Here is an 11196-nt window from a genome sequence, read left to right as displayed (position 1 = left end):
GGTCCGTTGTATTTGCAAAAGGCCTTAGATAAATCTCCTGTTAAATTTCGAAAAGTTTACAGGATGAATCAAACTGTATTTCACAAATTGGCAACAATACTTAATACCAGAGGGTTTTTATCAACGACAAAGACCATCTCAGTGGAAGAACAACTTGCCTATTTCCTCCTAACTGTTGGTCAATAACAAGCCTATAGTGTCACAGCAGAGATGTTTGATAGATCGAATTGGTCCATAAGTAAATATTTCAACAAGGTGTTGGATGTTATCCTCAAACTTCACTCTGATTATATCAAACAGCCTTTAGAACGCACACACTCGAGGATTTTAAACAATTCAATGTTTTATCCATACTTCAAGGTAACATCACTTGCCCTCTATTTAGATTACTATACAAATTTAGTCAATACTAATGGCCTCGCTTATATAATTAGGATTGTATTGGGGCTATTGATGGAACACATATCAAAGCAAACATCCCGCTTGAAGAACAACCAAGGTTCTGGAACAGAAAGGGTTATCTCTCACAAAATGTGATGGCAGCATGTACATTCGACATGCAATTCACTTATGTACTAGCTGGATAGGAGGGATCAGCAGCTGATTCTCGTGTACTGAAGGACGCATTGACTCGCCGAAATAGACTATTTGTACCTGAAGGTAAATAATATATTTTATGCAGTAATATTTTATCTATTTTATCTTTAATCATTTAATGTAGAAAATATTTGGTATTGTAGGTAAATATTATCTAGTCGATGCTGGTTATGCAAATGTACGAGGATTTTTGGCTCCATATCGAGGAACTCGATATCATTTGCAAGAATTTGGAGATAATATTCCTAAGAATGAAAAAGAATTATTCAATCGAAGACACTCGTCTTTGCGGAATACTATTGAGAGAACTTTTGGTGCTTTAAAAGCTCGATTTCAAATATTGAAAGGTGCTCCTCCATTTTCTTTTAAGGTGCAGACAAAAATTGTCGTTGCTTGTTGCATATTGCACAATTATATACGTACAGAGGATTACAATGATATATTTAATTTGGAAGATGATGATTCGGATGATGAGTTTGGTGGAGGAGGTGATGGGGTTCAATTACGTGCAACGGACGATACAGACAGCGATGATAGCGATGGTCTTGTGGAAGAGGATACCCAAGTAACAAGCTTTCGGAGGCAGCGTGCATTAGAATCCACAAGAGCCGCACAATTTCGAGATGACATAGCGACTTGCATGTGGAATGATAACTGATGAGTGTATCTTTTATTGTATTTGAACATGTGTTGTTCTTATGTACTAAACTTGTAATTTGATGATTTTAATGCTAATCACGAACTGCTTAGTAATAAAGTTGTATATTTATTTATATATTATATTTATTAAATTTTATTACTATATTAAACTAGATATTTAAGCCTGATAAATAAAATATAATTACAATATGTATTTGATCAATTGATTAATTTTAATTTTTTGGAAATATATTATCAATTAATACTACGCATATTTCGTTTTTAATATAATAATTCTTTATTTACTCATTATATTTATTTTTTATTTATTGTATTATATTAGTGATTTAATAGTGGTAATATTACGTACAAATATATAGTTTATTAAAATTATGATTAAATCAATTTTTCCTCTTAAAAAAATTATTTTTAGACTATATTATAATTAATCATGTACGTATTTCATTGCTTCACATAATTACTGTATTAATGCACAATAACATATCTAATTCAATTAATAAATATATTAATATATTTTAATTATACATTAAATAAGTTACTCGTGTAGTAATAATGATGGTTTTACCCAATTTAGGGTTCAAGGATTATGTTGTAATTATAAGTGTACTGTACAGGGTTAGGGATTCTCTTATTTTTTATGTTTTTCTAATTGGGCACTATTCACTGGAAACTGTTTTCCTGTACATGAGGCGTCAACACTAACACAAATTCTTACCTGATCTTCATGTACATGACATGACATGATCTTCATGTTGGACATGACTTGATCTTCAAGAATCCAGTTTGGGGCACTAACCCCCCCTTAGAGTGAATCTGAAAGATTTGACTTCAAATGTGATCGAGCCATTGTAGTTTGTTTTTTTGTTTGAATAGGTTAAAAGTGTATTTCACAAGCGATGTCTGGATGTTTTAGGCACTGATACTGTGAAGTTTTGGTTCGAAAGATCTTCCAAGTTCATAGGTGGAAAAGAGGTGCTCATATTGAACATGTTTCTTCATAACTTAAAACTTGAACTTTTCCTCTTAATTACTCAATTTATGGAATTCACACAAGCTGCTACCTTCCCTCATCATAGGTTAATATTTTCTCTCATGCCATTATCTAGAAAAAAAATACTTTTAGCTAGGTCTATGTGTTTTCAAATCACAACTGCTTCAGAATTATATCTAAAAGATTACTTCCAAGTCTTTGAACTTTGTAGAATGAAATTGTAGAAAAACAACCTGATGTCTGTAGACTCCAAACGGGAGACTTTCAGCTACCCAAGTGAGGTATATGCAGTTCACTAGCCCTAGTAATCTGATTGTCGCGCTATTGCATCGAGCTAGAAAAATCTCATAGTCCCTCAATATGCAGCCTAACTTACTTTGGGTCAAATTTAAGCCAGTTAGCTTCTATTTTAAGAAGAAACTAAGCCAAAAATGAGCCTTTAACATTAATGGAGAACTCTTAAGCACGATTTTAAAGATGTTTTCAAGTGATTTATAAGGCTCTATTTATAGAGGGATAAACCTCCTTACGAAGAACACAAATTTGAAGATGCTTTCAAGTGATTTTCAAGACTCTATTTATAGGCCAAAGAGGGATAAACCTCCTTATCCCTTATTCATTGTTAACCAATGGGAAATTGCCACCTAAGCCAAGTAAATTTCAAATTTATTCAAATTCAAACAAGACATTATCCCACATGCCTAAAATCCCTAAAAAATATTATCCAAATTCGTATGGATAGGCCCCCACTTCAAATTTTGAATCCATAAGCCCACCATTTGGATATGCCCGCATGCCTAGGCCACGCGGGTGCCTAGGCCACGAGCACTCTTGGGCTACACGCCCGCATAACATTCTCCCATCAAAAAATTCAGACATCCTTGTCGCATTATTTTCCTTGATGGCCAAGAAGAAACACCAATCAAATCGATGTGCTCCCTCGATCGTTTGGCAAAATGCAAGTGAATAGGGTTCCTCCCAAACTTGCTCGAAAATGTGTCAAGTGACACAAGGGTCAGATGTCTTGTCACAAATGCCTCCTTCACATACTCGTTTTGCATGAACATGAATGTGCCCAAGTTGAAAAATCGGTCTGTTGGCTCCTCCTCAAGTTGCTTCTGATGCACCTTTGGATCAAAACAAATTTTTGCAAAAGTTGATGTTTTGGCACTTTGATCGCCCTCAATCATGTATGTAACCTCCCTCAATGGAGGCAAACTCTTTGGCAAATCTTATGGCATGAAATCCTTCTTTAGGACGTCTCCCTCTTCAACCGGCATGGATCGACCTTCAATCTTTTGTCCGTCACTTGCCAAAGAAACAAGAATATCTGACTCTCCACCTTTAAACCACTCTTTAAGTTGGAGGGTTGAAAGCATGGCCATTTTCCCCTTTACATAGTCCCATATTTCGAAAATTATACAAGGTCTTTCCTCGTCCATAATCCTTATCATTCCCGTATAAGACATTACAAAGGCTTTGCTTTTACAAAGAAAATTCACCCCAAAGATTACATTAAAATAGTCTAAATGAGCTAACCCACTTCCCAACGATGACACGAACATGCTTGGCCACCCCAAGCATGGTTGTGGCTTCGGAATTGATAGCCTTTATTCGATTATTAGCTACTTCCCACTTTAAGCGTGATTACTTGGTTCCTCTTCTGGGATGAAGTTATAGGTTGCTCATGTATCAATGAGTGTTTTCACCTTGCCATAATTTAGCAACACATCAAGAAAAATCAGTTTAGGTCTTACCGAATTCTCAACCATTGTTTGGATTGAGTTGAGCAACATCAATTAACCAACATGGCGTTCTTTAGCATGTTGATCGTCACCTAATTACCTGGCTCCATCATGCACTTTGATAGCATTTAATAGCTTCTTTTTATTGGGACAATCTTCTACCAAGTAATCTCCTTCACATAGAAAATAAGTAATCTTTTGATTTTTAGGATTTCCTTTTTTCTGTGTAGTTCTTTTTTTCTTCAACTTTATGGTTCCCTTCGTCTTTCTCGGAAGTCCGTCTCCAAGAAGACTTCTTCTTATAGTTTTCATTGTTCCCGTTTCTATCCACAAATGTGGCGGCATTATCATTAGATTTTTTTCTTCAAAATTCGTCTTCTTCTCTGTGGTGGATAAAGTGGTTGCAAATGTCTTCACCTCCCAACGATAAAATCCCGCAAGAAAAGAAAATAATCGATCATCATTGGTCATGTTAAAAATACTTAAAATTAAACAAGTAAATGACTAAATATACTCATGAATCATCCATTTTTGCTTCAATGCACATAATTTCTTTCAAGCTAGGTAATCAACATCTTCGAGAAAGAAATGACACTCTATCTTGCACTTAAAATCCTCCCAATTGTCAAGCGACTTTTCACTATCGTCGGCATCACCATCCTTTCTTCTCCACCACAAGATAACATCATCAATTAGAAACATAGATGCGGTACTAACCTTTGCTTCATTATTTGTGATATTTGAAGCTTTAAAGTACTGCCCAACTTGCCATAAGAAGTTCTTGATCGCCTTCGGATCCTATACGCCTCCGTACACTTTAGGCTCTGGAACCTTGATCTTCATGTGCGTAGGAACTATTTTCCAATTCAAAATGGCTCACTTGAGAATTACCATTCTTGCTCGCATTTCTTCTAACTCCGTTTGTATCTCGTCGAGATCATTGCGAGTATACACCTTTAGAATTGCAATGACGACATACACATCATCATCTAGCCCTTGAACCACTTCAAGGATATATTCTTGGACATCCTCCACTCCTTGAATATTTTCCTCCCAACTCAGACATTAACACTCTACCTTCTCGAGCCTAGATTCAAAAGAACTTAAACGAGATTTGGTTTTAGAGACTTTCTTCTTACCTTTGTTCGATCGAACTGCTAATGTTTATTTTGAAGAAGTCATGGGTGAAATCTTTACTTTGATACCAATTGTCACGCAACTAGATCAAACTAGAAAAAACTCCTAGTCTCTCAATGTGTGGCCTAACTTATGTTGGGTAAAAAGTAAGCTAATTAACCACTCTTTCAAAAAAAAAACTAAGCTAAAATGAAGAGAAACGAACCTTTAACATTGATGGGAGTCTAAAAACGAATTTAAAGATGTTTTCAAGTGATTTACAAGGCCTTATTTATAGGCCAAAGAGAGATAAATCCTCTTTATCTCTTATTGATCACTTGGGCCTCTGGACCACTCACGTTCTTGGGTTGTGCGCTCGGGTTGCACGCTTGCACACTGATGGCACTCTTGAATTCCCCTTATTGAGTGATCTCCCAAAGTTGAGGTTTCAACTGAACCTACAAGGGCTTGCAATTCTAGAGGCAACGATTAAAATATCTTGATTACCAACCAATTTGAATAGATTAAGAAATTTTAAGGCAAGAGAGTTCATGGTGAGGATACCCCTCGTATACCGTCGATTACATGTGTCTATACTAAAAAGCACCAAACTATGACAAGATACATACATTGTGGTTGGGGAGTGAAGTATTTAGGATATATTAGTGTTTATTTTATTTATATTTTATATTGTCCTTAGAAATAATTGTTTTATTTGTTTAGGAGCATTTTTGTTACATGAGTATTTTGGTCATTTTAAAATATCCCTAAGGTTTTGGGTCTCTATTTAAACTCATCACATTTGGAAATCATTATTATGGAATAATGTTGAAATTTTCTTCTGACTATTCTCTTCTTTCTTTCATCCCTACATATGGCCTCTACTTCCCTTCTTTCTCTCTTCATCCTTTCTTCCTCTTCTCCTTCTAATCTCTCTCTTTTCCCTCATAATAGGAGCACACACCATGCATGTTCCATGTGAAGTCCGGTATCAAAGCAAACGTTCCCATCACTAAGGGCCCATGTGCACAACTAAACTTGCCATCATCTTCCACAATTGTCATAACTCACATCCTTTTCATTCAACCTATTCAACCGTTGAGACTCTAGTTTGTCTCTGTTGTCATTAGAGAGGAGGGATGAGAGCAACAGGTTGGCAATCATGAGTCTTTGTTCAACTGACGGCAATCGTAGACATCCTAGAGCCAAAGCTTCATCGGCACCGAAGCGTACTGCACGCCATAACCCTTCTGCTACAGCTTGTTGAGGCACCAAGTATGCAAAATTCCCTCCATCACAAACAACTCCCTCTTGCTCATCATTGAGTCTCCCTTCTATTTTCCACTTTCTTGTTTTTGCTCTAACGTCCACAACGGTCGTTGGCAATCAGTCCTCCACCATCTAACCCATCATTGATAACACCAAAAGCTTTCCAGCCTTCATTGTGCCGTAGAAAACACCCACAACAGCCACCAAAGAGCTCGCCGTTGCCGCCACCTATCGTTGTTGAAGCAGAGTCTATGGGAGTCGTTTGTTGCTGTGTTGGAAGATGGGCTCAAACCCACACGAAGGAAGTCCCACACGTTCAAGAGAGGTGTGTTAAAAAACGGATCGACTACAGACCAAGGAAGACCAACACGTCCAAAAGTAGTGGCACGAAGGTAAATAAAGAAAATCTTATAAAGATGGCACTAACGTAATTAGTTTAAATTTTAGGGGCATAATTGTAATATTATAATTTTATTCATCTATAAATAAAACTTCAGTGAGAGAGTATCAGAGCATTAATTTTCAGGACTCGTAACTATGGTGTTTTAAGATTTCAATTATTTTTCCTGCTTGGATGGCTTTGTTATTCTTAAGAGAGTTGACAGATTGTTTTTCTAAAAATCGTACAAGCCAATTAAAATGATCTTCCCTTGATGAAATATGGTAACCCATAGAGTAATCTTCAATATAAGATTTAAAAAGGTCGATCTAGTTAATGCCCCAAATCATTAGTAAGCCCTCATATGCTTTGGACTATCCACGATTCCTTTGTACCACTAATTCATAATTATTCTCTTTGACATCATCTATAGTTGGGTCATTTTATATATATATGTATATTTCAGTGAGAGCAGTCATTTTCAAAATGTTTAGGTTTATCTATAGTCCTAAAGTTTAGAAGTGTAATTAGGAAATTATAAGGAGTTATGTCTAAGTGGGGGTAAATATGTAATTATCTCTCAAAATCACTTAAGTCAATAAGAAGGATGCCACCCAAGAAAGGGTGAGACGAGTGAAGATTAGAGTGGAGCCCCTTATTTGAAGGTTGTAATATCTAGGGATATGGTACCAAACTATTGCCAATAGAAGAACAACATTTTGGGAGGGCCCAACCAATTCAAGATTACTACTGTGATGTTACCTTTTGAGACACCAAATCTGAATTTTGAGCAAGCTCATAACTTGATACCCTATTGAATGACATCCCTATATCGTAAAATCCTTTTCCAGCCAAAAAGCCATATTTCACAATAATCGCATTCTTCCACCAAAGTGTTGCTGTCAGAACCAAAATTCTAATCTACTTTGAATAAAAGCTTGATTCATTTGATGCCAAGTCCTCCCTCATAGGCTTACACACCCTATCTCATTTAACTAGGTGCTGTTTGAAGCTAGAGAAGGCCCTCTCCAAAGAAAAAGCCACTTAATAGCTTTGATTTATTGATAATGCTAATCAGACATTTACAAAGGGAGAGAAAGTAGTAAAGTAAACCAAGCAAGAGTAGACTTACAAGGGTGAGGCTACCAGCTTTTGAAAAAATCTCACGTTTCCAGGTAGACAATCTTTATTAAACTTCTCAATAAAGGGGTACCAAAGAGACTTACTTGGTTCTAAAAGAGGGGAATATCTTCTCATATAAGGTAAGCAGAAGTTTGAAATTGATGATTTGCTTGACTGTAGCATGGCAAAATCATAAGGCATCATCAAACAAATTAGAAGAAGGGGACATCAAGGTCTTCAGTTTCAAACGATAGGCTTCAAACAGCCCAATCTTATAGCCATGAGAAAATCACCCTGCAGAACATCTCCAATGAGATTAAATAGCATCAAGGACAAGGGGTCCCCCCTGTTCTTTCATCAAAACCTTTATACAAGTCACTCAATCTCTCTAACGAACTTTTCTAGTCTTTTATAGTTGGGAAGCTCAGGGTAGGGCACGTCGTAATAAAAGACGGTTTCAAAGTCCTGCATACAAGCTCAGTTAATATACCAAAAAGTCATACAACCACACGATCTACTTAAAAGTGTGCAGGGACACAGTTGACTATAATCTTGCATTCACTGATGGTCTGCAAATCGGAAGCTGGCCATCCAAGTGCTACAATATCCTCTTCAGTACAAAATCCTATATATGTTGGCACTACCTAGCATATTGAGCTAAGAAGAAAATGTAAAGGAAATTCAAGGGGTGCTTAAATTATGAAAACATTTAAGAATTTGTGATCATCCAATCATGTTTGATACCACTAGTTCACAATCAAAATCTCAACTCCAAGCAAGTAAAAAAAAAGATCAAAACCTAATTGACATGTAGGACAGAAAAACAATTGGGACTTGAATGATCAGCTCTCCGTCTGCTCCCTCAGCCTTCGGATGGTACTCCTCACGGTTACAGCACTTGCAGTACTGCCAATATATGATCCACGAGAAAATTTGTCAGCAGCAAAGACATAATTCTTGGTTGAAATTGGCTTTGAATGAAAGTAAAAAACAACAAAGAAATAAGCATCTTTACTTCAACGTGTAAGCACCACCAGCTTTAACTTTGCCACAATCCTTGCAACCCCAGATTCCTACAGCTTTCCTCTTCACTGCATACTGTATTTCAACAAAGAAAAATAAAAATTAATTACCCAAAAAATAAAGCCAAGAACATTCGGTCATACGCAGAATGCAGATACAGCACCTTCCCACAGAACTCGCAGAAGTACTTGGCATGCTGACTCACTTCCATCTTCTTAATCTGCTTCCTCAAACTGGCACCATACCTGGTGCCATACTTCCCAACAATTCCTGCCTTCTTTGTCCTCTTTGTCTAATTTATAGAAAACCATTAACACAAAATCAATCAGGTACATGCCATCGCCATGATAATATCGAATTCAGCCAAAAAAGGAAGACTTACAAGTTTATCACCCAAAAACGCAAAAAACACAACTTTAAACAGAAAAAGATGCTTCCAAAGACATGCCAAACATGTGACTAATTTTCCTCCTTCAGATGACCATAACTTTAAAATGCCCAATCGTGTTGTAATAAGCAGGAAAGGAACATGGCTTAATGTCCACTAAGTTAGCTGCATTAGTTTCAAAGTAAGCCATAAGATCCAATAATAGTGACTTAAGAGCTTATTTCTCATCTTGCATACTTTCCTGCATTCTGTCTAGAATTAAGGTTCATGCTGATTTTTAGATATTTTACATTTTTTTCCTCTGAAACACTTGAAAAATGAAAAAAAAAAATAGAGGCATTGGGAATACAGCAACTACAACATAAAAAATTACAAGCTCTTAAAATTAAACTCCTCAGAGAAGTAAAAAATTGCCAGGTCCATACTCTCAGCTCCTGACTACAGGAATGCTTAATTCCTCGTCACCCAGAAGGTGGTTCCACCACATCGAATCACTAGAACAATGAGTGCATGCAAAGAGAATGTACAATTTTCACCAATTTTTTATGGTAACAAAACAGTCTCTGTCCCCTGCCCTCTATCCAGACCAAAAGAATCTGTTCAGCAGCCTCTAGTGAAGATTTCATGACTCAAATTTCAGACACACTACATGGGTTGACAAAATATATTCATAACACACTAAGTAACTGTTGTATCAATTAATAAATTTGATCTCACGCAGATAGCGTATCTCAAGTATCCTATAAAAATAAGCCCAATGTTTCAATTCAGTAGGAGATTCTCTTTAATCAAGGCATAAACATCTATTAAGTAAGCCTGACTCCTTCAAAATACTAATTGATATTACCTTAAAACAGAAGTTGAACACACGGGTTTTCTGGTGGTTCAGCCAAATTATGTTAAGAGATAGCATTATTAAACTCAGTACTTTACATATAACAACCACAGAAGCTAAACACGCCTTATGTTTGAAACTTAAAAGTAGAACAAGTAACTCCATAAAATTTGCAACTGGAGCGATATTCTGTAAAGAACTGCCACCCAAGACACTCCTCAGTAATTGCACAAATTTATCAACCACAGAGAGAAATATATTCAGCCTTTTCACAACCCTTAACCTTGTTTGTCTAGAAGTACCAATACACCATTCAACAAATAATGAAATCTGAAATTTTTTTACCTTTGCTGGAATGCTACTGAAGTCCAGTTTAAAATTCTATCCAAACAACTGGAGCTAAAAATAGGTTTAAACAGAGGCAAGAGCGCCACAGAACAAAACGTTAGATCAAAGATTTTGAATCCAAAGCCGCCCCAAAAATAAGAAGAACAAGATTAACTTTACAAACACGTCCAACATCATAAAAATTAGCATGAAAAGCCAGCAGCGATTCCAATGAACACACCGATAAGGGCTTTCACTTATTCATTCTCAATAACGGCTCAAAGCACTCATAGACCATTGGGCCCTCAGCTAACTCAGGCCACAGTCAGCATGTTCTCTTCTTCACTCGTAAATGACCGCAATGAGCTGACATAACTTCAATGCAAAGGCCAAACTACAGTCACATTAGAGTTGTCACAAGGTCTTAATCCTATCATAGAATTAAAAAAAAAAAAACGAAACGCCAAACAAGCGGACTAATGAGAAGAGTAAGTTTCAGGGAAACAATAATCCTGCCAGTAGTATGGAGAAGGGTATTAGTTCTATCAGTCAGCACACGCAGGTAAGGCTCAACTATCACAAAAGCGCATCAACGGTTCAAGAAACGGAATCAGATTCACGCGGAGAAACGAGTGTTACTTACCATTTGTTGCTAGCGAGGTTTCCACAAACTGACGAAGCCGGAGAAGCCGATGAAACCCTAGGAACCCTAGTGCCTGGTTCGATTCTTATATATAGCGCCAA

At 36.7% G+C, this 11196-nt stretch overlaps 1 protein-coding gene across 1 annotated transcript; it reads right to left on the bottom strand.

The window, feature by feature from the left end:
* Positions 1 to 8550: 8550 nt before the first annotated feature.
* Positions 8551 to 11179, bottom strand: LOC137934576 (large ribosomal subunit protein eL43). Its single transcript, XM_068779001.1, has 4 exons — positions 11096 to 11179; positions 9066 to 9194; positions 8895 to 8977; positions 8551 to 8785 (listed from the first exon to the last, which is right to left on the bottom strand). Exons 1-4 carry the CDS (start codon positions 11096 to 11098, stop codon positions 8722 to 8724), a joined length of 279 nt encoding a protein of 92 aa, XP_068635102.1. The 5' UTR covers positions 11099 to 11179; the 3' UTR covers positions 8551 to 8721.
* Between the last annotated feature and the right edge of the window lie 17 nt (positions 11180 to 11196).

This window comes from Aristolochia californica, unplaced genomic scaffold (assembly GCF_029961685.1).
Source record: "Aristolochia californica isolate CCGP_79_NKW_82.1479 unplaced genomic scaffold, dmAriCali1.0.hap1 SCAF_6, whole genome shotgun sequence".
NCBI lineage: Eukaryota > Viridiplantae > Streptophyta > Magnoliopsida > Piperales > Aristolochiaceae > Aristolochia > Aristolochia californica.
Note: the sequence above shows the minus strand (reverse complement) of the source record. Positions and strands in the feature narration are given on the sequence as shown.